The sequence below is a fragment of the Anabrus simplex genome, chromosome 1, assembly GCF_040414725.1.
Source record: "Anabrus simplex isolate iqAnaSimp1 chromosome 1, ASM4041472v1, whole genome shotgun sequence".
Taxonomy (NCBI): Eukaryota; Metazoa; Arthropoda; class Insecta; order Orthoptera; family Tettigoniidae; genus Anabrus; species Anabrus simplex.
Genome location: NC_090265.1, coordinates 481576814 through 481603780, shown reverse-complemented (window position 1 = coordinate 481603780; position 26967 = coordinate 481576814). Strand labels below are relative to the sequence as shown.

At 37.6% G+C, this 26967-nt stretch overlaps 1 protein-coding gene across 2 annotated transcripts in view; it reads left to right on the top strand.

Annotated features, from left to right (window-relative positions):
- The window catches only part of LOC136856979 (beta-1,3-glucan-binding protein), a 118395-nt gene that overhangs the window by 84701 nt on the left and 6727 nt on the right, over window positions 1-26967 (top strand). Inside the window, exons 6-8 of one of the 2 annotated variants that reach the window (XR_010858491.2) lie at window positions 7032-7277; window positions 18358-18552; window positions 26857-26958. Coding sequence is in view for 1 of the 2 variants with exons in the window: in XM_067135301.2 (XP_066991402.2) it covers window positions 7032-7277; window positions 18358-18497; window positions 26857-26958 (488 nt within the window). In the remaining variant the exon portion in view is untranslated. The remainder of the gene's footprint in view (window positions 1-7031; window positions 7278-18357; window positions 18553-26856; window positions 26959-26967) is intronic. The other variant, XM_067135301.2, reaches the window with a different exon arrangement.

Below are 26967 nucleotides of genomic sequence, written 5' to 3'. Positions count from 1 at the left end.
CTGGTGTCGCAACTTCAACCTGGGGAGGGGGAATACACACGACGAGGAGCGTTCAGGGAGACCATCTGTCATTACAGACCAACTGCTGAGTGCAGTAGATGAATGCATGTGGAACGATCGGCGCGTCACAATTGATGAACTCTGTGAGCATTTTCCTAATATGTGTCTCAAACAATTTTCATGAAATTGTCAAAGACCATCTGCATTATTAAAAAATCTGTGCAAGGTGGGTCCCTCGCATGCTTACAGAGGAGCACAAAACCAAGCATATGGCTGCAGCACTGACGTTTCTGGGACGTTATTCCGATGAAGGAGACTCTTTCCTGACTCGCATCATTACTGGGGATGAAACATGGGTTTGTTATGCATCACCTTTGAGTAAATGACAGTCAGTGGAGTGGCATCATTCCCATTCACCAACCAAACCAAAAAAAATCAAGACAGTTCTGTCCACCAGGAAACTCATGGCAACCGTTTTCTGGGATCGCCGAATTGTACTGCTCATTGATTTTATGGCCCGTGGAGACACAATTAATACTAATGCATATAGTGAAACATTAAAGAAATTATGGCGGGCAATACAAAATCGACGGTGAGGTCTATTGTCTACAGGCGTCGTTCTCCTTCATGACAATGCCAGGCCTCATGCAGCTGCGATAACACAACAACTTTTGCAGCAATTCAAGTGGGAAACCTTCTACCATCCCCTGTATAGCCCGGACTTGGCCCCTTCGGATTTTCATCTCTTTACAAAGCTTAAAGACTTTCTGGCGGGAAAATGATTTGACAGCGATGAAAAACTTAAACGAGCCGTGACTACGTATCTCAATACGCTGGCGGCGGAGGACTATGATGCTGGAATACAAAAACTCGTCCCACGTTATGACAAATGCCTAAATTTGCTTGGAGATTATATGGAGAAGTAGTGTAAAGTATGCTCTTTCCAATAAAAATGTGTATATTTGTTAATATTTACTTCTGTGTCTTTAGTGCACAAACGGGTACCACTTTCCGGATGGCCTTCATACATACATACATGCATACATACATAATCTCGGTAATTTTGTATATTTTCTCTTTCACCCCTTCTCAACCCCCATGCTGATGGGGACTGAACTTGGACTTAAACAACACCTGGATTGCCAGTATTCATCTCAGTGACCTCAGAAACTATGGATTCTACGTTAATATTGGTCGTTTTCTATTATTTGTACATTTCCAACCCCCTTTTCACCACCACCCATAAGGGGTGTTTTACCTCACAGTTTTCTTTCCCAGATAATTAGTCATATGTGTACCATGTTTGGTTGAGAGCTATGCTGGATCATGCACACATACATCCATAATCTTGGCCATTTTTGACATTTTTTTTTACCCCTTACAACCCCCATCCTTTGGGAATGAATTTTGACTTAAACGGCATCCAGAGTGTCACAGTTCATCTCAGTTGTCTGAAAATCTATGGATTCAACATTAATATCAGTCATTTTTGGATATTTTTTACATTACACCCCATTCCTTTAGGGATACTAGGGGTTTATTGCCCCTACAGTAATTTTTCCAGACGGTAAGTTATATGTGTATCAAGTTTGGTTAAGAGCTATGCAGAAACAGACACACATTCATCCATAATCTCTATCATTTTAAGCATTTGTTTAACCCCTTCTCACCCCCTATGCCAATAGGGACTTAACGGGGACTTAAACGTCATCCAGAGTGTCACAGTTAATCTGAGTGACCCCAAAAACTGTAAATTTGACACTGACATCGGTCGTTATTGATTATTTTTATATTTCACTCCCTCTCCTAAGGGTGGTAGGAGTGTCATGCCTCCATAATATTTTTTTCTGGATTGTAAGTCACATTTGTACCAGTTTTGGTTGAGAGCTTTGTTGGAATATACAGTACACACATACCTATATGTCCATAATCTTGGTCATTTTTGGACAATTTCTTTTTCACCCCTTCTCACCCCCAATGCTGATACAAGCTGAACTTTGTCTTAAACAACATCTGGAATGTCACTGTTCCTCTAAATGACCCTGAAAACTACAGATTCTATTATTTTTGTATGCCACCCCCTACCTACCCCCATCCCTAGGGGTGCTAGGGGTGGCTTACTCCCACAGTGTTTGTCTTCAGATAGTAAGTCACAACTGTACCAAGTTTGGTTGAAACTGCTCCCGTGGTTTAGGAGAAAATGTTGAAATTATACTTATAACCTACATATTTACAATTTTATATTATATTGTATAGACTCACTTTTGCTCCTTGCACTTTGTTAGGAGTGGGTGATAACTCATGCCATTTCTTCTTCTTCTTTGTCGTTTAGGCCTACTGAGGACCACGGGGCTTGTATGTACTCTTCGGTAAAGTTGTTGCTTTCTTCTTCTTCCAATACTTCTTCATTTGCTGACTATGAGCCAGCTTTCTCTCCTCTGTCCACTTAGTTCCTGTAGTCTTCTTACTTGTAAGGGACGTTGGGAAAACTCTGTGTTGGATGGCTTGACAGAACAGTAGTCGGTCATAAGTTTGTCCCAGTGGGATATCTAGTTGTTCCATATCCGACTTAACTGATGTGATCCATGTGTCTTAGAAGCCTTGCCTCTTCCTGTTACTGTGAATATCCTGTTGGTGAGTCTTTTGGAATCCAGACGGGCCAAGTGTCCATAAAAGGTCAGGCGCCTTTTCCTTATAGACGTGACGATATCCTCCTGGTGTTCATATAGTTCATCATTATGGTAGATTCTGTAAGGGCCTCCTTCCTCTCTGATTGGTCCTAATATCCTCCTCAGGATCTTCCTCTCTTTTAACTCCAGCTTTCTGAGTGGACCCTTCCCTAGCCATTACAAGGCCATTTCACTGTTGATATTCTACATTTTTCACAGCTTCTTAAATATTTCTTCACATCTAATGCACAGCTATATTCTTCAAACTTGGCAGACCTATCAAAGTTGGTCCTATGACATGAAAGTACATATCAATCATGGCATATTCGATAGCTATTTCCAAATAACAGGCACAGTTATGAAACTCCTAGCAAGAAAGGTACTTTATAAAACATAGTGGTGTGTTCCCATTCTCCTATATACAGCATTTCTTTCTTACCATTACACAGCGTAAGTTTCTGTCGCCTAGCGACAATCTGTCCATCAAGTTGATTCAGTCTTGGTGCAGCTTTGCAGTTAAATTAATTACATAAAATTACTCATAAAAAGCTAACCATCAGATTTTGTTCAAACCACTTCCTAAACTGTCTCAATAGTAATAGTGAATTTTTCAGCTAAATCGGTTCTAGTAGTTTAGGAGTGCATGCGAGACAGACACACACACACAAACATAGTTTCACTTTTATATATATACAGATGTGTGTATATGCATTTATATGAATGACATGAGTAAAGAACTGATATGACTACTGTACTACTGCATAGAGAAATAAATAAATTACATGATTGTAAGAGACTGCAGAAAGATCTTGACAATGGTGTGAGATGGATAGCAGAAAATAGTATGATAGTAAATGGGATGAAAATTCAAGTCAGAAGTTTCACAAAGAAGAAAAGTCCACTCAATTTTAATCATTGTGTTGATGGGGTGAAAATACTTTATGGTGATTATTGTTAAGTACATATGTGTTATACACAATAGGGCACATAGCAGTCTAAAGACCAACCTTTAATAGTTTTTGACAAGCAGTTCATCTGAAGGTTAGCTATCCAGACTATCTCAACCAAGGTATCTCTAGCCAGCTGATAGGTTGACTCCTCTTCAGTTGCCCCGAGTCACCCTGTAGACGTGGAGGCAGGCAGTCAGGTCACTCGGTGGTCTTTCACACTGGTGTGGCTGATAGTGTCACTTGTATCTCCTTCATTTTGACGAGTGGAAGAAGTAGTTTGTGAGGCAAGAGATGATACTTCCAGACAACAGCCACAAAAATTATGAAGGTGAAACCGATCTTCATGTTAGTGACCATGATACAGATTGCAGTCAGGTGTTGATGGATACAGTGTCGCTGTTCTCAAAATGAATTTGACAAGCAAGGATGACAGGACAGAGGGGCATGCGCACCCAACATTTGTAAAGACTGGTTGTGGACCAGGTTATAATATTCTTACTCGCCTTCCAGAGCCTAAAATTTTAACCAGGAACTTCAAAACTCCAACTGAAACCTGAGAGCTACCTTATCCTGATTATATTATATATAAAAAACTGTTTATTATACCAATGTTTGGTTAGAAAAAGAGAGAGACGTAACTTCCAGCATGAAAGAGACTGCATACTAATATCATGGAACTCAAAGCATGCTTTTAGATCAGCTCACTGGCTTGTGGAAGACCTTTGGGCTACAGATTGTACAGGGATCAATGTTTTCCATAGCATTACAAGCACTAATCACTTCTAGGTATTATTGTGCTTTACATTTTGACAACATTAATGATTGAGAGTGCCATCTGCCAGTTGATAAAATGAAAAAATATCTGAAATATTTGATCATTTCATTAAAAAATGTATCTGTTTGTACTGTATTAGCAAAAACCTAACCATTAACAAAATGCTCAAAGGTTTTTGAGACAAATGCCCTCTCAGACAATAGCTGCCTAATAAGCTGGCTAAGTACGGTTAGAAAATATTTAGACTAGCATATGCAAGAACGTAATACACAGTGCAAATGGAACTCTAGGTAGGCCAACAAACCATTGGATCATACCAGCAGGTAAATACACTGAAAGAAATCATTGAATGAATGGTACAGCCAATCTCTCAAATGGACAAATATCACAATGGATAGTTGGTTTACCTCCAATCCTCTCGTAGCTCACCTGAGAGAAGTTCGTAATTTGACAGCAGTTGGAGCGATCAGAAAGTTCGAAAAGGAGATTCCTCCAACTTTTATATTTATGGAAGGTCTTTTTCTTCACTTATACAGGAGTGGCGGTGGTAGTGACTATTGTTTTAAGAGGAAGTACAACTAGGCAACTATTCTCTATTATTGGCCAAAGAAAGATAAGTGCCATGAAGGGCATAAAAATGAAAGACTCCCTCGGCCTCGAATGCTGTAATACTACCAGGATTGATAAAGAACAAGAGTGGACCAAAGGAGGTCGGATAGGATAGATGAAAATGAGGAGCCTGGCACAAGTAAGTGGAAGCAATGCCAGGACCCAGCTGAGGGCCCCGTGGTTGCCAACCCAGCTCCCTGGTGCGCCTTTTAGTCACCTCTTACAACAGGCAGGGGGTACCGTGGGTATTATTCTACTGCCCCCACCCACACGAGGTACATGTGCAGAAGATCTCCACATATACCATAGTTGGTCTGAATTCCATTCACTTTCAGCCAGATCTTTCTAGGCTGAATGAACCCAGGCACCTGCTTGGTCATGCATGATATTTCTGAACTCTTTGGAATGACAATTTCCATTCATGAGACCATCTTTCAGCCAGGTTGTATTTGTTAGCTAAAAGTCTTTTCCACCACACAAATACGTGGATGTCTTTAGCGTAATCAATGGAAGTGTAGATAGTTAACATCACCATGAATGCGTAATTGTTTGCTGGTCTGGATGTTGAGCTATTCTCTCATCAGAGGTTGCATTTGCTCACATGAGATGGAGGATGTGGCTATGGATAAGGATCCAGGGAGCTACTGTGTAAGAGTTGACATAATTGTGATGTAGGTGCAGCAATGTAGTAAAATTAATAACACCACTACTACAATTGACTACACTTAGGCCTATATGTATTTTTACTTAACACATATACAATAAGATAACTCGTAGAAATATGAACACAGTAAATCAAGTGATCCAGGAGTGGTATCGAACAGCTGAACTATTACAACTCATAACATCAACAGCAATAACTCTTACTCTTCCAACAACTTCAACTGATTGACTGAGCTCAAATAAAATCACAATAGATCACAACTGATTTTCTGTGAGGGAGATCAAAACTGCTGATCAATGACAATAACACCAGTATCATAACACACCAACTCACTCTTACAACCCCACTGAACTCAAGCTTACAATTTCATAACTCTTAACTCCAACTAATTTCAATACTGGTACTCATACAACAGGTATGAAGTAAATCACGATTGATGTGCCGCAGCAGTATCAACATCACAACTCCATAGCTCAAATTGACTTCAACTTCTCCATCATTACGTTGCACTTACACGCTAACATCAAAAACACACCAACTAGGCTACACATCGCTCTACTTAACTTCAACACTGTTTACATATGTACTGGCTATGATTCTCGATTTCTACTTTCTTACAACACAGTATTAATACATGATACCTGGAAGATTGTACAATAAAATCAGGAAGTCCTTGGTAAGTTCCTGTTCTAGAATTAGTGTGAAATAAGCTTACCATTACAGCTTATTGCCTAAGGATTACTGGAAACACCTAGGATACTAATTAGAGGTCGTTTGTGTGTGAAGAATCCACAGCTCACTTACATCAACACACACAAATGGGGATTTTCTGAGCAACATGGAAAAGAAGAATGGTTATTTACAAGTGATAAGTGTAATGTAACTTTAACCTAAGTTCCCTTGAGTTAATATACATTCAACCGGAAGTTTCCTGAATAACTTTGAACACATGAAAGATTATTTACAAGCAACAAATATAACCCAACCTATAATAAATGAACTAAATATACATGATTAAACCTAAACATAACCTGATCTCTAATACATGCAAAATTGCTTTCAATTATGCACATACAGTAACCTAACTTGCATCATTTTTTCTTGTAATCATGTGCATTATGTTGTTCACATCTATTAATCTTACATGAGAACTGTTTATCTATACTGGTGTACAGTAAATATTATTGAATGGCTGATTAACTGTTAACTGGTCAGTATTGTTAAATATGACCTTCTTCCTTTGTAGCAGTCATCACACTAACTAGATGGGTTTTCAGTGACTTGAAGGAAGATGAGGAACCTCAATGACATAAGTTATTTTCTGATTTTTGATTTGAGTTTATTTTAATTTTCTCTGCTTACAGAAATATGGCTGGAACCAAAAAGGAATACATATGGATCCAGTCCCTATGAATCCGGATTAATTCGACTGGCGGTAGCTAGGGGCAATCGTAATCTTCTTATGAATGGTAAAGATATTGGAGGAAGGTATTTGACTGCAAGCTGTATACTGGGTATTGGAAACGTAGTTCACAGTGAAACATTCAGCATTGAGAATACACAGTTTTGGAGCAATGATTTTCACAAATATGTTGTAACCTGGACACCAGGTAAGAAAACGAAGTACACTGATTGGCACAAAAAATGTCATACTTTGTAAATCTTGAAGAAATTATGTTTAATTGTACATCAAATACAACTTCAGAACTTTATTTTACCTTTCTTGATGGGAATGATTGCCTATTATGTTTTTGTACATGAAAAAGTAGTTTATGACACAGTCCCTATGATTGTCAGTATCTTATTTCTCCCATAGCTTGAAAAAATGTTTTTACGGGGTATTTCAGTTTAGTTTATTATACAGTTACTGCATCCAGCTCTGCTCTTCATCCACTTAAGGGTGTCTTTCTTTCATTGAACCAGATTTTTAAGCATACCTGCCAGTTTTAAAATCAACTCTTAAGAGAAAACATCCTGTTAAGTCCTGATGATGCTGAACGAGATGTCATGGAAGATGGTTGTAGCATGCATTACATTGCAGGATTATTAAGCTGTATGGCTTTTACAATTTCCGGAATACTACAAAGGTACAGGAAGACTGGATATTATTTGAGGGGACTAGGATCAGGCCTGAGAAGGGTCACATCAACCAGAGATGATCAGTTCTTACGGCTAGAAGTTGTTTGCGACCATCTCACCGCTACCGTTGAAATCCAAAATAGACTCCAGCTAGATCAATGAGAAAACAGTCGGAGGAAGGTTAGAAGAAGCCAGTTTCCATTCCAGAAGACTTGCTGGGGCCCCGAACTCACCCGACAATGTTGTATTGCTCATCTGCGTTATGTGACAATATGACAAAACATTGTGACTGGGCAATACAGCAATGGGAGAAAGTGTTGTTCACAGATGAGTATCAGTTTTACCTCCAAACACCAGATGACAGAGGACTGGGGAAAGATACTTTGCTGTAAATTTTCATGCAGGACAGCTTTTTGTAGGTTCCGTGATGGTGTGGTCAAGAACAAGTTTGACAACAAAGACGGACCTTGCCTTTGTAGACCACAGGTTCACTACAGCATGTAAATGGATGAAATCCTTGCAGAGCAAGTTGCACCTTTTGCTCCATTCATTGGTGTTGGTTTCCTGCTAATGCATGAAAATGCTTTCCCACATGTTGCAAACATTATGCAACAACATTTGGACAAAATTGTGATTCATGTAGTGGAATGGCCTGTTTGTAGTCCAGATCTGAATCCTACAGAACATCTATGGGATTAATTTGGAAGAAGGGTCCATCAGTGTTATGCTGTCACCCTACAGGTCCTACAGAATGTTCTTCCAGAAGAATGGGAGCAGGCTGCACAGGACAGGATTGCAGAATTGATCAGGAGCATGCCTGAAAGGTTGGAAGACATAATTAAACCAAGAAGTAGCAATATACTCTTCTAAAGGGAGGTTAAAGTGTGAGTAAAGTGTAGTAGCCTAAATGAAAAAGAACTGTTACAGAGGAAAAATGTTTCAGTGAAGTGTTACAGTAGATAGGCATTTCACGATTACCAATAAACAGCTAGAGGTGTGCACATTGATTACATGTTACTTCTGTCTTTCTTGAGCAGTTAATTTAAATAATTTAGAAAAGTCTACTTTTATTAATTTTCAGGTTCTAATGTTACTAAATTATATTAGATTATAAAATAATATTTTAGTCTCCTGAAGTTGATGAGAATTAAAAATAAATCTCAGTTTTTAAGAAAAGAGCAAGTGCTGCATTTTTGTGCCAATCAGTGTGTAATTAATTCTTTCAAAAATTGTTCATAATTTTTCTATCAATATTTCATCTTTTAAATTAAAATCAATGGATAGCCGGATGAACCTTGTGCTATTACCAATATCTTATCCCTCAGCATTGTGCTAATAGTAGTTGTTCTAAGGAGAAAACAATTACATTTTCATACCCTCAACAATTAATCGAAGGTGTGAGACCTAGACTACAAACCTCTCAAAGAATGAAGATATTAGCAAAGAGACAGGGAAAATCAATGAAAGTCAGGAAAATGAGACTCTCATAAGTCTTGCAAATCTAATACCGAAAGAAACAAAAAAATAAAAGTTGTCTGAGGGAGGTCTTATAGGAAATACAAACTGGAGGATCGTAGTGTAAGTAAGTGGAAATAACACCAGACTCTTCTGGGGTCCCGGTCACCATTCTACATACAAGCTGCAAGCCCCTGAATGGTACTGTCAGTGTTGTTACAGAGTAGAGTAGAAACTTAATACTGTATAAAATGTTTGTCTTGAGAAATATCATTCTGGAAGCTGACGTATAGAAAGGGAAAGGATGAGGCCAAGGTCAGAATTAAGGACTATAGCACAGTATACACACTGCATTCATTTAAATCTATATATATAAAATGGCTGACTGACTGATTCATCATCACCGAGCCAAAACTACTGGACATAAAGAAATGAAAATTTGGGCATACATTCATATTAAGATGTAGGTGTTTGCTAAGAGAGGATTTTTGGATATTCTGTTGCTAAGGGTGTGAAAAGGGGGGTGAAATTTTAAAATTAGTGTATCTATATCTCAAAACTTTAAAAGTTTACAGATGTAAAAATTGGCATTTAGAATCTTCTTTAAAAATAAGGAAACACGTATTTTTTGTTTTTGGAAAATCCCGATGGGAGGGGTGAAAAGGATGCAAAAGTGTTGAATGCCTTTAATCAGGATACCGGTATTTATATCTCAGAAACTGAAGATATTACAGACCTGAAAATTGAAACACACGTTGTTGTTTTTTTGGAAAATCCAATTAATGAGAGGGTAAAAAGGGGGGTGAATTTTTAAAATGAGTGTATCTATATCTCAAAACTTTGAAAGTTTACAGTTTATAGATGTAAAAATTGGTATTTAGAATCTCCTTTAAAAATAAAGAAACACGTATTTTTTGTTTTCGGAAAATTCCAATAACAGGGGTGGAAAAGTGTGAAAAAGGGATTGAATGCCTTTAATGAGGATACTTATATCTCAGAAACTGAAGATATTACGGACCTGAAAATTGGTATTTAGGATCTCCTTTAAAAATAAAGAAACACATACTTTTTGTTTTTTGGAAAATCCAATTAATCGGGGGTTGAAAAGGGGGTGCATTATTAAAATGAGTGTATGTATATATATATATATATATATATATCTCAAAACTTTTAAAGTGTACAGATCTAAAAATTGGTATTCAGAATCCCCTTTTAAAAATAAAGAAACATATATTTTTTGTTTTTGGAAAATCCCAATAGGAGTGGTGAAAAAGGGAGAAAAAGAGGTTGAATGCCTTTAACCCTCAAACACAAGCGTATGGGGTGGAATCCACCCCAGGTCATTTTATTTCCTAGTGAAATGTACAAATAACTTTGCTGTGATCTTCCCGCTCTTATATCTTTCTGGCTGGATCCCCGCAGATAGAGTCATTCTTACATAATCTATCTTAAAATCTCCAATTAATACAGTAATTCATATTTTACGATACAATGATATGTGGGGTGGAAAGCACCCCCACGCGTGTGTCTGCGTCCTAAGATTTGGTGCGTGTGCTTGAGGGTTAATGAGAATACTTACTGTATATCTCAGAAACAGAAGATATTACAGACCTGAAAATTGGTATTTGGGATCTCCTTCCATGTATGTTTTTGTTTTTGGAAAATCTAATTAATGGGATTTAAACAGGAGTGACAATTTGGGGTGAATTTTTAGAAAGACTATATCTACATTATATCTCAGAAACGTAAAATATTACAGACGTAAAAATTGGTATTTGGAATCTCCTGTAAAAGTAAAGAAACATAGGTGATCTTTTTTCGGAAACTCCACTTAAGGGGAACTAAAACGGGGTGAAATTTTAAAATGAGCATTTCTACAGTATATCTCAAAAACTTAACATGTTACCAAAGTGAAAAATTGTATTTTTTTATCCCTATTGAAAATAAACACTTTTTTGTTTTCTAAAAAAACCACTTGGGTGGAGGGGTAAAAGTGACTGAAAATGGGGTTGAATTCTTTTCATTAGTATACTGATATCTCAAAAGCTGAAGATGTTACAGACGTGAAATTTGGTATTTGGAATTTCTTTTAAAAATAAAGGAATACGTATTTTTTTTGTTTTCGGAAATCCACCTAGAGGGAGGAGGGAAATTGAAAAATTAGTTGAATTATTTGTATGAGAATACTATTATTTCAAAAACAGAAGATTTTACAGACGTGAAAATTGGTATTTGGAATCTGCTTTAAAATTAAACAAACACGTATTTTCAGAAAATCCAATGAAAGGGTGGGGAGAGAGGTGAAAAATTGAAAAATTTATTGAATTAATTGTGTGAGGATACTTACATCTAATGAAAACTAAAGTTGTTACAGATGTAAAAACTGATATTTGGATCTCCTTTCAAAACAAAGAAAAAAATGTTTTTGGGCAAAATCATTTTGGGTGGCAGGGGTGAAAAGGAGTTGAATTCCTTTTATTTGGACACATATCTCAAAAACTGAAGATGTTAGAGTCATGATAATTAGTATTTAGAAGATCCTTTACTATTAATGACACAAGTATTTTTAATGGAAAATTCACTTGGGGGGGGGGGGGGGGGAGTGAAAGGAAGTGAAAAAAAGTGAATTCTTTTTATGGGGATACTTATATCTCAGAAATGAAAGTAACAGACGTGAACATTGGTATTTGGCATCTCCTTTAAACATAAGGAAACACGCCTTCTTTTTTTTTGGAGGGGGGCGCAGGGTAAAGCTACTTAACGGCAGTGGGGTGAAAAAGGAGTTAAGACCAATTGATTTAATTGATTTTACTGTTCATAATGTACTTATTCTGATCATAAAGTGATCATTTTTAATCTTTCCTGGCTTCGTTTCCAAGAACCATCTTTTCCTTGGAGTACATAAAGTTAGATTACAGTAGATTCTCCTGGCATATAAATAAAAATTTAAACACATTTGAAATAAACGATATGAATAATATTGACCGGGCAATTGTTCACCTCTATAATAAGGTCAGCAATTCACGGAAGTATATCATTCGTGTCGCCAGAAATCTCGCACACTTGCCTATGCGCGACGATGGTGCAGGTCACATTGTCAGCAATGACAATGGCAGAGGATGTAATTTACCGCCAAGTAGCGGTCTTGCATCTTGCTGTGGGTTCCAGACCATCAGTAATAATAATAATACATACATACATACATTATCATTATAGACTGTTATGCCTTTCAGCGTTCAGTCTGCAAGCCTCTGTGAATTTACTAAAAGTCACCACAATCCTCGATTTGCAACTAGTGTTGTGGCCTCATTTAGTTCCATACCTCTTATCTTTAAATTGTTAGAAACCGAGTCTAACCACTGTCGTCTTGGTCTACCTCTACTTCTCTTACCCTCCACAGCAGAGTCCATTATTCTCCTACGTAACCTATCCGCCTTCATTCGCCTCACATGACTCCACTACCAAAGCCGGTTTATGCATACAGCTTCATCCATCGAGTTCATTCCTAAATTAGCCTTTATCTCCTCATTCTGAGTGCCCTCCTGCCATTGTTCCCACCTGTTTGTGCCAGCGATCATTCTTGCTACTTTCATGTCTGTTACTTCTAACTTATATCCTGAGTCCACCCAGCTTTTGCTTCCGCAAAGCAGAGTTAGTCTGAAAACAGACCGATGTAATGATAGTTTCGTCTGGGAGCTCTCTTCCTTTTTACAGAATACTGTTGATCGCAACTGCGAGCTTATTGCATTAGCTTTACGACACCTTCATTCAATCTCACTTACTATATTACCATCCTGGGAGAACACACAACCTAAATACTTGATATTATTGACCTGTTCTAGCTTTGTATCACCAATCTGGCATTCAGGTCTGTTGAATTTCTTACCTACTGACATCAATTTAGTCTTTGAGAGGCTAATTTTCATACCATACTCATTGCACCTATATTCAAGTTCCAAGATATTAGACTGCAGGCTTTTGGCACAGTCTGTCGTTAAGACCAAGTCATCGGCATAGGCCAGACTGCTTACTACATTTCCACCTAACTGAATCCCTCCCTGCCATTTTATACCTTTCAGCAGATGATGCATGTAAACTACGAACAGCAAAGGTGAAAGATTACAGCCTTGTCTAACCCCTGTAAGTACCCTGAACCAAGAACTCATTCTACCATCAATTCTCACTGAAGCCCAATTGTCAACATAAATGCCTCTGATTGATTTTAATAATCTACCTTTCATTCCATAGTCCCCCAGTATGGCGAACATCTTTTCCCTCGGTACCCTGTCATATGCTTTTTCAAGATCAACGAAACATAAACACAACTGCCTATTCCTCTCATAGCATTTTTCAATTACCTGGCGCATACTGAAAATCTGATCCTGACAGCCTCTCTGTGGTCTGAAACCACACTAGTTTTCATCCAACTTCCTCTCAACGACTGATCGCATCCTCCCTTCCAAGATGCCAGTGAATACTTTGCCTGGTACACTAATCAATGAGATACCTCGATAGTTATTGCAATCCTTCCTGTTCCCTTGCTTATAGATAGGTGCAATTACTGCTTTTGTCCAATCTGAAGGTACCTTACCAACACTCCACGCTAATTTTACTACTCTATGAAGCCATTTCATCCCTGCCTTCCCACTATACTTCACCATTTCAGGTCTAATTTCATCTATTCCTGCTGCCTTATGACAATGGAGTTCATTTATCATCCTTTTCACTTCCTCAAGCATAATTTCCCCATCATCATTCTCCTCCTCCCCATGAGCTTGGCTGTTCACAACACCACCAGGATGATTTCCTTTTACATTGAGAAGATGTTCAAAATATTCCCTCCACCTCTCCATTGATTTGATGAGATCTATTATGAGTTCACCTGAATTACTCAAAACACTGTTCATTTCCTTTTTCCCTCCCTTCCTAAGATTCTTTATTACTGTCCAGAAAGGTTTCCCTGCTGCTTGACCTAGCCTTTCCAGGTTGTTACAAAAATCTTCCCATGACTTCTTTTTGGATTCAACAAGTATTTGTTTCGCTCTGTTTCTTTCATCTACGTACAAATCCCTGTGTGCCTCTGCCCTTGTTTGGAGCCATTTCTCATAAGCCTTCTTTTTATGTTTACAAGCTGCTCTCACTTCATCATTCCACCAATATGTTCGCCTTTTCCCATCTTTACACACAGTTGTTCCTAGGCATTCCCTTGCTGTTTCTACTACAGCATCCCTGTATGCCACCCATTCACTTTCTATATCCTGAACCTGCTTACTGTCTACTGTTCGAAACTTCTCACTAATCATATCCATGTACTTCTGTCTAATTTCCTCATCCTGGAGATTTTCTACCCTTATTCGTTTGCAGACAGATTTCATTTTCTCTACCGTAGGCCTAGAGATACTTAGTTCACTACAGATCAGATAGTGGTCTGTATCATCGAAAAATCCCCGGAAAACTTGTACATTCCTAACAGATTTCCTGAATTCGAAGTCTGTTAAGATATAGTCTATTATGGATCTGGTACCCCTAGCCTCCCATGTGTAATGGTGAATAGCCTTATGCTTGAAGAATGTATTCGTAACAGCTAAACCCATACTAGCACAGAAGTCCAGCAAACGCTTCCCATTCCTATTAGCTTCCATATCTTCCCCACATTTACCAATCACCCTTTCGTATCCTTCAGTTCTATTCCCAACTCTCGCATTGACATCACCCATTAGCACTATTCTATCCTTGCTACTGACCCTGACCACAATGTCACTCAGTGCTTCATAAAACTTGTCAACTTCATCCTCATCTGCACCCGCACATGGTGAATACACGGACACAATTCTAGTCCTAATTCCTCCAACTGACAAATCTACCCACATCATTTGCTCATTTACGTGCCTAACAGAAACTATGTTGCGTGCAATGGTATTCCTGATAAAGAGCCCTACACCAGACTCTGCCCTTCCCTTTCAAACACCCGTCAAGTACACTTTATAATCTCCTATCTCTTCCTCGTTATCTCCCCTTACCTGAATATCACTTACTCCTAGCACATCCAGATGCTTCCTCTTTGCTGACTCAGCCAGTTCTACTTTCTTTTTTCCATAGGCCCCATTAATATTGATAGCTCCCCATCAAATTCCATTTCCTTCGCCAAGTTGTTTCCAAGGAGTCCCTCGCCTGTCAAATGGGAGTGGGACTCCGTTACTCCCATAGGTCTGAGGCTTGCTTAAAATGTTCTGAGCTCGGTAAATTCATGAAGCAGGATGCTACCCTACTTGCACATAGTCCAAATGAGGATCTCTCCTCTAACGGGTTATGGACCACCGGTGGATTGTATAGTCCTAGCCGCCTGAACACAAGGTGGGCCAGGACTCAGAATATGTCCGAGATGCCCACTCCCATTCCATAGCAACTGGTATCCCGACTCTCAGGACCACTTACTAGGCCACTCAGCCGTTGCCCATGGTTCACGAACTAGGACGTGACTACAGTAACCCACAAACATGAACCATGAATAATAATAATAATAATAATAATAATAATAATAATAATAATAATAATAATGTTCTGGACCATCGTCAAAATGAGCGGACCGCTCTGTAAAGGGGTCCTGGTTGGGTAATGACTACGATTGCAGTCCAGCCGCGGCTTCAGTACCGCCAAGGCACCCAAGGCGACACCACGCCGGATCTCTTCAAGGATTTGATCCATATTAATTATGCTTATAGGAAAAGATGGTAAAGATTTAGGGACCCAACTGACCGGGTGGAATACCTGGACCTAGCCCGGGAAGTACGAAATCGATTGCTGGAAAGAAAGATTGAAAAATGGGAGGAACTTTGCCCTAATCTCTCAGAAAACGAGTCAGATCATGAATTTTGGCGGATTCTCTTAGAAAACGAGTTAGATCACGTATTTCGGCGGTTATATATAAAACATTAAGCATTCAGTAATACATTGCATTATAACACCATAGCAAAGCACGGGTATCTTGCTAGCTTAAAATAAAATTACAAGTTGTACACTTTATGTGAAAAATGAAACTATTACCTTATCTTCAATTATGAATAATAATAATAATAATAATAATAATAATAATAATAATAATAATAATAATAATAATAATAATAATAATAATAATAATAATAATAATAATAACAACAAAATGGAAATGGCCTATCAACTAACTAAAGACATCTACAATAAGAGATCAATATCCAACGCCAAAATTAGACATTACTACACTGTTATTTGTCCAGAGGCTCCGTATGCGGCAGAGACTCTTACAATGAACAAGAAAGGTCTAAAGAAAAAACTAGAGGCTAAAGACAGAAAGGAAGATTTTGAAAAAAAAATTCTGGGTCCCATCAAAGGAAACAGCGAGTACAGAAGGCGTCACAACCACTAATTACACAAGCAAACGGAGAAGATAAATGACACGATTCAAAAAAGAAGGATAGCCTTTTATAGCCACGTGACCTGAATGAGCCCAGGCAGGATATCTAAATGGATATTAACCCGCGAGTGGTCGCTCTATGAGATTTTCTCTCACATTATTCTTTATTGTGATATTACTTCACAGTGATGAATGGGAGGTGACTGTTCCCTCTTCTAGCTGAGTTTATAACTGTCGTGAGTAAAGCGATTCACATTTGAAGGGTAAGCACCCCATCCTCTAGTGAGAACAAAGGTTTCTATGTGTTCGTGCGCGCTGCGTGAGAGTTTCTCTCATCGCGCGACCAATGACGTTGTTATTTTGAAGTGGAGTGGGAAACTTACTCCTGTTGTATGCGTTAGTATTTGTATTATGAGCACTTCTTTTTTTGGAAATGTTATTGTGTTCAGAAAACTTGCTTTGCATGTAAATATTATTAGATATGATGCAAGTTTTGAAATTTTATTTTTTACAACTTCAGGATGGAAGTTATTTTTATGTACATTGCATATGTTATTTTAAGTAGTAATTGGTGTATTTAATAAACAGTTAATCTTGTTCGGCTCCATGGCTAAATGGTTAGCGTGCTGGCCTTTGGTCACAGAAGTCCCGGGTTCGATTCCCGGCGGGATCGGTAATTTTAACCTTAATTGGTTAATTTCGCTGACACGGGGGCTGGGTATATGTGTCGTCTTCATCATCATTTCATCCTCATCTTGACGCGCAAGTCGCCTATGGGTCAAATCAAAAGACCTGCATCTGGCAAGCCGAACTTGTCCTCGGACATTACCGGCGCTAAAAGCCATACGCCATTTCTCTCTCACACACAGTTAATCATTTCATTTTTATATAAAATATATAAGGTAGAACTTTCGTTTTATTTCAGTAGTAAATTTCAGCCTTATGCCCCACAAAACTGTGAAAAATGTCCTATTTATTTTAATGTGAGAGAAAGTCTCACGCGCGACCACTCACGTTACATTTCGGCTAGCAACCACTTGCGGGTTAACAAACTTTCAAGATAAGAATACCAAAAGGGCATGGTTCACAGAAGTTGAGAAGGATCTAAGAGAAATGGAAATTTCTCCTAAAGATATCCAGGAGCGTGTTCCGCTTAAGGAAAAACTATGTGTGCACAAAGGTTTCCAGGAAAAGCCGAAGCTGAAGACAGGAAAGGCTTGGACCCAAGAGTGAAAAGAACAACACCAGAGACGAATGCAGGAGCATTAGGTGGCAGTTAAAGCTCAGAAAAGGAGACAGTTGAACTGATGTGGTCCCTAGTTGGCTGAAATAAAGAAATAATAATAATAATAATAATAATAATAATAATAATAATAATAATAATAATAATAATAATAATAATGCCGTTTATTCTACCAGATGGCAGAGAAACCAGAGGACTCTTGGGAGATTTATGGCTGAGTTTTAATTCATTCTATCACATAAACATCAAATATGCCCCAAAGATAATTTTCTTGCCAATATCATATAACAAGGAGTGCTGAATGGGTACTTTTCCTCCAACAAACACTAATGGGTTTAAAACCATGATTTTGCAACCAGCCACAGTCCAACACTCTACTACTGATCCACAGAAAGAGCTTTCAGTCCCTGAGTATTCTCTTGATCTGCATCATATAACATCTAAGCCCCTGTTACAATTATTTACACTAACTACTAACAGATGTTTTCAAGGTGGTATCTCACTTGATATATTTTTCTTGCAGATAACATTATCTTTACTGTCGATGGAAAGGAGATAGGAAAGCTGATCCCACCAGATGGAGGCTTTAAAAAGCTTGGTCCCTTCTCTGATCTTCAGGTTCCTTGGACACGAGGCAGTAAGATTGCTCCATTTGACCAGGAGGTAAAACATATCAACTGGAAAATGAATTGCATACAGATGAATTCCTCTATGAAGGGTAGATTAATTTGAGCGTGTACAAATGTATAATAGATTAAGTTTTTTTCAGCTAAAGTGGTGTTAGTTATACTTTAACAAAAGTAAAGTAAAATGTTTAACATTCATTCAAAAATTATAATTGTTTTTTGTTGTTTTCCTCTTCTACTTCATTATGGTGGTAGTGTGATTACCATTTTAAGAGGAAGTGCAACCAGACAAACATCTTCTTTTAACACTAATCAGAGATAAAAATTGGAAGAGGTTTGTACCTTCAAAGAAGGAAGGTATTAACAAAAGAAAGAGCAATGAAGGGTGTGAAGATGAACGACTTCATAGGCCTTACAAACCTTACGCGATTGTTGTCAGAAGAGAATAAGAGTTGACCAACAGAGGTCAGATAGGAAACGTAAAAGTCAAAAGTCTAGTTCAAGTAAGTAGAAGTAACTTATGGATCCAGTGGTCATCAGATCAATGTTTCCAAGCTGAGAGCTCCTGGCAGCCCTCTTACAACAGGCAGGGAATAAGGTGGATGTATTGTATGACCCCTATAAACATGGAGACTACCGGTACTCTTCATGTACTTCACGTTAAGGAGTTTGTGTAAAATTCATCAATAGAATCTGTGAATTAGTATGTTCAGTTTACAGAAACTTTTCCGAGAGGTTAGAATTCTATTTCAAGATGAAGGTATATTTTTAGATAGTTGACTAAAATCAAGAGCTCATTCTTTATTTACCTGGCTCATCACAGACTCTTCCGAGAGGTTAGAATTCTATTTCAAGATGAAGGTATATTTTTAGATAGTTGACTAAAATCAAGAGCTCATTCTTTACTTACCTGGCTCATCACGGAAGTTGACTTTTCTATAATGACATACTCATCTTCTGTACAAATAAATTTGTTAACATCGCACTGGGGTCTCCCTTGACTTCTTGTAACAGGAGAACAGCCAGACATAATTCAACCATATTCCATAATATTGTGAGATGGACAGCAGACAATGGTATAATGGTAAACGGGATGAAAAGTCAAGTTGTAAGTTTTACCAGGAGGAAATGTTCTCTTAATTTTAATGACTGTGTTGATGGGCTGGTTGTACCTTAGGTGTTATTATAAGGAAATATTTTCACTGAGGTAATCACATTACCAAGGTAGTAAATAAAAGTTACAGAGAACCTCGCCTGATGGCTATGATCATTAAGGCATCAAGTCTATACAGTCTGATGCCATGGTTAGCTGGTTTGAGTCCTGTTAGTGGAAAAAAAATGTCAGCATCAGAATGTTGGCTTGCAGGGTAGGAAAGGTAACGGTATACAATTTTCAATCACTAGATTGCATACCAGATTCAGTAGATTTGACGTGTGTAAAATACCGTATCTGACCTTAGATTTGAATTTGCACCAACTTTTTATGTTGAAATGTACATTAGATAATGCAGTATATCAGTAGACAGTAGGCAGTTGAACATTTTACTACATCTTGGGGTAATTTCCTGCATTGTAGGATGTATGATCTAAATAAAGGTGTGCCAGTCACAAGGTCTCTGAAGTGCGTGGTTGGAATTCAAGTGGCTTTGACTGATAAAATGGACAGTTTTGGCAAGTAAAAAATCATGCTAGATCTTGTGAAGGTGTGTACAAATTTTCAGATTTTTAGGGTTTCTTCTTCTTGTTTTATGACCGCATAGGATCACTTTAGTCAGTCCATCGTTCAGGTCTCTTTGAAGGGATTGTTGGGGCATTGTGGTCCTTCCAGTACTTCTTCAGACGCTCCAATCTTCGTGCCCTTTCCTCAGTTGAAAATGTGCATGTTGCTGGTTTGTTTCGCGTAAGGGTAAAGCGGAGGTTTGTATTCTTGAGTTTTGTATTCAATTTTATCTTATTTGTGGTATTTTTTGTTGTAAGGCCTATTTCCTTCAGATCCTCTCTTACTTCTCTGATCCATTTACATCCTGTTGTGGTATTTTTTGAGACGAGATTGTGTTGTACTAGTTGTTTCAGAAGTCTTGAATCCTGCATCCTCATGATATGTCCAAAGAATCCCAGTCTCCTCTTACGCATAGTATCTGTAATGGGTTCTAGCTCTTTGTACATGACTCTGTTAGGTATTATCTGCAACTGTCCATCCTTTCTGGTATTTTTTTGTTCATGCAGGTTCTTCCAATCCTCCTTTCAATTTTCTGAAGTCTTTCAGTTACTGATTGTTTATTCAGGTGGAAAAGTATTTCTGTTGCATGTGTAGTTTCTGGTTTTATAACTGTTTTGTAGTGTTTTATTTTTGCACTTATTGATAAGACATCCTTTGTGTAGATACCCCATGTTAATTTTTGTGCTTTAGCTAATCTATTTCTCCTTGTTTGGATCGAGATTTTCTCATTTAGGTTATGTGTTATTACTTCTCCAAGATATTTTAATTGAGTTATTATTTTATTACCATTTATGGTAACTTCTTTTAGTTGTGTTGGTTTTTGTGGCATAATTTCTGTTTTTTCAAATGATATTTTGAGGCCAATTTTATTTGCAATGTTTTAAACTTCTGATATCTGGATTTTTGCTTCTTTTATGTCCCCTGCTAGTAATGCTAAATCGGCAGTGAAACCCAGGCAATTTGTTTTGATTTTTTGGCCAATCTTTATTCTGGTGGGACATTTCCTAAACCATTCCCTCATTACCATTTCTAGAGCACAATTAAACCTAATAGTGGTGAGAGTCCATCTCCCTGCCATAATCCAGCTTTAATTTGAAATGATTCTGATATTTCACCCCTAAACTTCACTTTTGATTTGGTGTTAGTGAGAGTCAATTTTATTATGTTTATTAATTCGGGGTGTAGTCCAAGGTGTCTTAAAATTTTAAACAGAGATTCTCTATGGATGCAATCATAAGCTTTCTTGAAATCTACAAATTTTATCACCATTTCTCTGTTTCTTCTTCTGTTACAGTCCATTATCAACTTAAGACTCATGATCTGATCAGGACAGCTCCTCCAGGGTCTGAAACCTCCTTGATATTCTCCTAGTTCTTTCTTAATTTGTAAATTTATCATATTAAGGATGATTTTTGAAAAGATTTTGTATATTATGTCTAGGAGTGAGATTCCCCTGTAGTTATTAGGGTCGGTTTTATGTCATATTTTGTGCAGTGGGTGAATGAGGGCTGTTGTCTAGTGTTCTGGTAGTTCTTCTTTAATCCAGATAGAGACAAGTTTCTGAAGGAGGGCAACTTTTGATGATCTTCCTGCATATTTCCAGATTTTCCCCAAGGTCTGATCTTCTCCTGGCACTTTGTAGTTTTTTAATTTATTCAGTGCTTAGTAGATTTCCTTTATTGTGCGGGGATTGATATTCTCTGGTAGTGTTTTTACTGGAGTGTTGGTGTCCAAATGAAGGAGTTCTGTAGGTTCCTCACAATTTAGAAGCTTGTTGAAATATTTAGTCAGAATTTCTGCCTTGTCTTTATTGTTATGAGCCAGCTTACAATTTTCATCCTTCCTCATTAGGGCCAGGTTTTCATATTTTCGGAGTTGTTTTCTGAAGGTTTTGTAGTCGTCTCTTGATTGAGTTTTATTGAATTCTTCTTCAGTTAATTGCAGTGTGTCTTTATGATGCTGTTGTTTTATCTTCTTAAGTCGTGGGTAGTTTCTTTTCTCTGTTTTACTAGATTTTTATAGAATATTTCTGATTTTTGGGCCTGATGTAATAGCCATGCCTGATGTCTTTTCTCCACTGTTTCATCACATTCATTTGTTCTGCCACTGGTGTTTTTTACCTGGTTTAATTGGAGCTAGGTCTTCTGCTTTTTGTTTAAGGTTGTGTACTAAGTCCTCAATTTTATCTGCGATTTTTATTTTTCCAGTTGCTTTTTGGTAATTTTCATCATTGATTAGCTTATTAGGATCTATTTTTCTTTTAGTTTTAGGGGCTTGCTTTTGTTGTCTCCTCTGGGGAGTGAGATTAATTTTAATTTTAACTACATAGTTATCTGAACCTGTGTCTATTCCTCGGAGGACTTTGACGTTATAGATCTGTTTGTGGTGGTATTTGTCCATGCAGGTGTGATCCAGTTGCCATTCTCCTTTAGTGTAGTCAGGGTGTTTCCATATTTTGAGTTTTTGAGGTTTTCTCTTAAAACATGTAGGTTTTGAGATTAAGTTATGGTTTCTAGACAGGTCAACTAGTCTCCCTCCATTTTTATTTGTTTTCTTGAATGCTGGCCATTTTCCGATATATCACAATATTTTCTTTCTCTGCCTAGTTGAGCGTTGAAATCGCCTATTAATAATTTTACATGGTGTTTGGGGATGTTATCTATGGTCTGATCTAGTAGGTCCCAAAATTCTTCTGTTTCCTCATGGTCTTTTGAGGAGTTGTTTTTGTCATTAGTGGGAGTATAGGCATTTGTTATAGTATAGATTTTATTAGATAACTTTAAGGTGAGTGTTGAGAGTCGTGGAGACAGTGATTTGAATCCTTGAACCGAGTTTATTATTTTAAGGCTGACCGAAAATCCTGTCCCAAATTGAGGGACATTCTTCATCACTCTCTTCTGGGGCATACCTTTATAAAGTCTGTATGCTTGAGATTCCAAGGCATCCTGGTCAGTGTTTCTAATTTCCTGTAATCCCATGGTATGAATTTTGTTTTGGTCCATTATCTCGGTGATCACTTTTAGTTTACCAATTTGCATGAGTGAGTTTATATTGTGTGTAGACAAGTAGGTTATCTGCTTTGGTTTGATTCTTGATTTTGTTTCGTTCATGTATGTGGTGCTGGGCTATTTCCGTGCCTCAGACTACATGGTATCTTTTAAGTGGCAGCCCACCGTATCCGAATGGTGCCTTCTTTGAACTCTTGGTTCAGCTGGTGGAGTATTCCTTAAAAGACCTTCCATGGTTGACTCACAATGTGTCACCTGTGTGGGACTAGATCCTGAGTTACAACTCTGGATGTGGTCCAGTGAGGTGATGAGGAGGCCGCTCCTCTGAAGTATTGGCGCCTTGTGCAGCTGCCCCTAACCTGGAGAACAGATGCTGCATAATGGATTCCAGTGGCATTTCGTCCACTGTGGGGACCATCACCCCACTTAAAGGGGCTCATTCGCCCGAAGCTGTTGGCCCCCTTAGGGAGTCAGGTTATTTCCCGCCGCCCAACACTCAGCGTTGGCAGTTTTACAGCTGGGTGCCAGACCAGCAAACCCTCCTCCTTTCTCATTCCGGACTTGGAACCGGACAATGGCGGAGTTTTTTCAGGGTTTATGCTATAGGAGTGATTCTGTTATGCTGCATAACAAGTCAGGTTGGCATCTACCTGATCTTCCTTTTTCAATTCCTCGTACATACCTATGCAGATGACGTCACTTTCCATTTCAAAGTTCTATTTTTTTTTGCTATTTGCTTTACGTCACACCGACACAGATAGGAAAGGCCTAGGGATAGGAAGGAAGCAGCCATGGTCTTAATTAAGGTACAGCCCCTGCATTTGCTTGGTGTGAAAATGGGAAACCACTGAAAACCATCTTCAGGGCTGTCGACAGTGGGGTTCGAATCCACTATCTCCCTATTACTGGATACTGGCCGCACTTAAGCGACTGCAGCTATCGAGCTCAGTCATTTCAAAGTTCTTGCAGATTTTTCTTGCTTCTTAACTATTATTAAAATCTACATAGAAATTGGACAAAATAACTCTCTAGTTATGAAACTGTTTCATTTGTCATCTTACTCTAACTATGTTATGAAATGTATTATTCAAACATGCTACTATTCTACGTATCTGGTAAATCTAGTGACTAACCAGAGAGCTTTAGACCAATTTCCTATTGAGTGTGTTACAAACTTGTGGAGAGTCTTATCTTTAATAGAATTTCCTGAGAACTGGTAAAGCACATCCCCATAAAGCAAGTGGGATTCAGACCGGGGCAAAGCTGCAGATCAGGTGCCGTCGTTAACAACTCTTCTTGAGTCAGGATTCCAGCACTGCCTAAAAACTTCTGAAGCTTCCATTAGTCTCAAAGCTGTAAACAACACTGTGTGGAAAGTAATCCTGTGTTTCTCAACAGCACATCTGTTAACAACATGCTGAGTGACAGATATTTTAGAGTAATTATGGATAATAACATACGAGTATATAATCAATCATGGTCTTTGTTCATCTGTCTCCCCAACCATACCTTGTAATCTGCTGACTGTTCTTCTTCCTAAACCAGGTGTTTCCAGCAATCATTTGATTCCTCATGCATACCAAATTACTCTAGAATTTTAATAGTTCATCTTCACACCAGAGGACACAGCATAAGTTTATTTTGACAACATCTGTTGAGAAATGTTCAAACTTCTTGTAACAGTCATTTCAAACTTTACTTTAAAGAGGGCCTTATCAAAGGTGCTTAATTTACAACAACAACAACAACAACAACAACAACAACAACAACAATAATAATAATAATAATAATAATAATAATAATAATAATAATAATAATAATAATAATAATATAATATAATATAATATAATATAATATAATATAATTATAATTATAATATAATATAATAATAATAATATAATATTATATTATTATTATTATTATTATTATTATTATTATTATTATTATTATTATTATTATTATTATTATTATTATTATTATTATTATTATTACAAAATCTTTTGTTCTCTAGCTTAAGAAGCAATGTCTATTTACCAGACAAGTAATTTTCTCACATAATTTTTTAACTGCACTCATGATAAATGCTGATGGGAAATTTTTTTTCGTGACCTCTTAATACAATTTGTTTCAATGCTAATCCCAGGTAATTAATAAAAAGTGGAGGAAACTTCTAAGCAATGTTGAAGTGAATGTTACCTTTGAGAGAGTTGAGCAGTTTAAATATTTGGTATCGAGAGTTACCTATTCAAATCATAACAGAGATTAGTAGCAGCTAACAGAGCCTATTTTGTTCTAACAAGACTTCTCAAGGTTCTTTGACTCATACCACCAAATTAACCATCTCCAAAACGTTTATAAGACCTGTGCTTACGTATGCCTCAGAAACTGGCCATTAACATCAAAAGCTACTGGAATGTTGTATGCCCTTCGAAAGAAAGATCCTTCGAAGAATCATCAGCCCAGTCTGTGAAAGAGGAACATGGAGGAGAAGGTACAATCATGAATTGTATACCATTTACGAAGATCCACCTATTAGAAGAATAGTGAAATCAGCCAGATTGAGGTGAGCTGGGCACGTAGCACGGATGAATGATGTGGAAGTACCTAAAAAGCTATTGAATGGAAATCCAGGGGACAGAGAGGACGAGGTTGACTGAGAACCAAATGGAAGGAGTCATTGATCTTCGAGAAATGGGCTATAGAAATTGGAAAGCTTTAGTGTTGGATCGAGATAAATGGTGGAAGACTGTTGAAGAGGCCAAGGTTTACAATGAAATGTAGTTGAAGAAGAAGAAGAGGAAGATGTTAAATATTACTGTACATGCAACTTGTAATCATTAGATTCAACTCCGACCAAGGTGCGGTATGGCGCAGTGTCTCTCACTACCATGGTAGCTGGCAACATCGCATGATTTCCCCTGCATCAGTTGGTTACTCATCCGTATTATTCTACCAAATACAAATGCAAACTAATATTTAAAAAAAGAGAATTAATTTACAAACTTTTCAATTATACAGTATAACCATTATACATATACGTATGTATAAAGTTCACAACATGACCAAGAACACAATTTTCCAGCCGCCCTGAGCGAAGAAAATGTTACCTTACAAAATTGATATTTTTTTTCTTGGAAATATAAATTTCTGAAATTTATAAACAAGCTATAAAACATTCCAGTGCATGTTGTGTTAAAATTTGGATTCAATCAGATGAGAGATTTTGGTGAAACAGTGTCTTAAAATTGATGCATGGTTGAAACTCGCTTAAAACTGGGCACTTTTTGCATTCCACCTGCAATAAAATATATTAAAATACAAATTAAAAATTCAACACATACATGACCTAATTTAAAATGGAACAAGGAAAATGATGGTGTTACTGGATTTTCAGTAGGTTTATAACAATCTCCAAACACAAGTACACATACTATTTTGGTCAATAGTGAGTGGCAGTTGCACTATGCTAATTCACCTGTAAATTAGTTGTAATAATCCTAATAAGAGATCCAGCAAGTAATGTCATTATTTTATTTTCAAACATACAGGTAGATAAATAGAAGTTATATAACTCAGTACCTCTATCATTGACGATTACATAAAAGTGCTTAGAATTTCAAAATGCCAGGAAGTAAAGTAATAAGTATTGTTAATTTTTTTTATTACAGTTCTTTGTAAGTGTAGGTGTTGGAGCTGGTGGGATTCGAGAATTTCCTGATGGTGCCACTTCTCACGGCCACCAAAAACCATGGAAGAATTTGAATGCGAAGGTAAGAAAT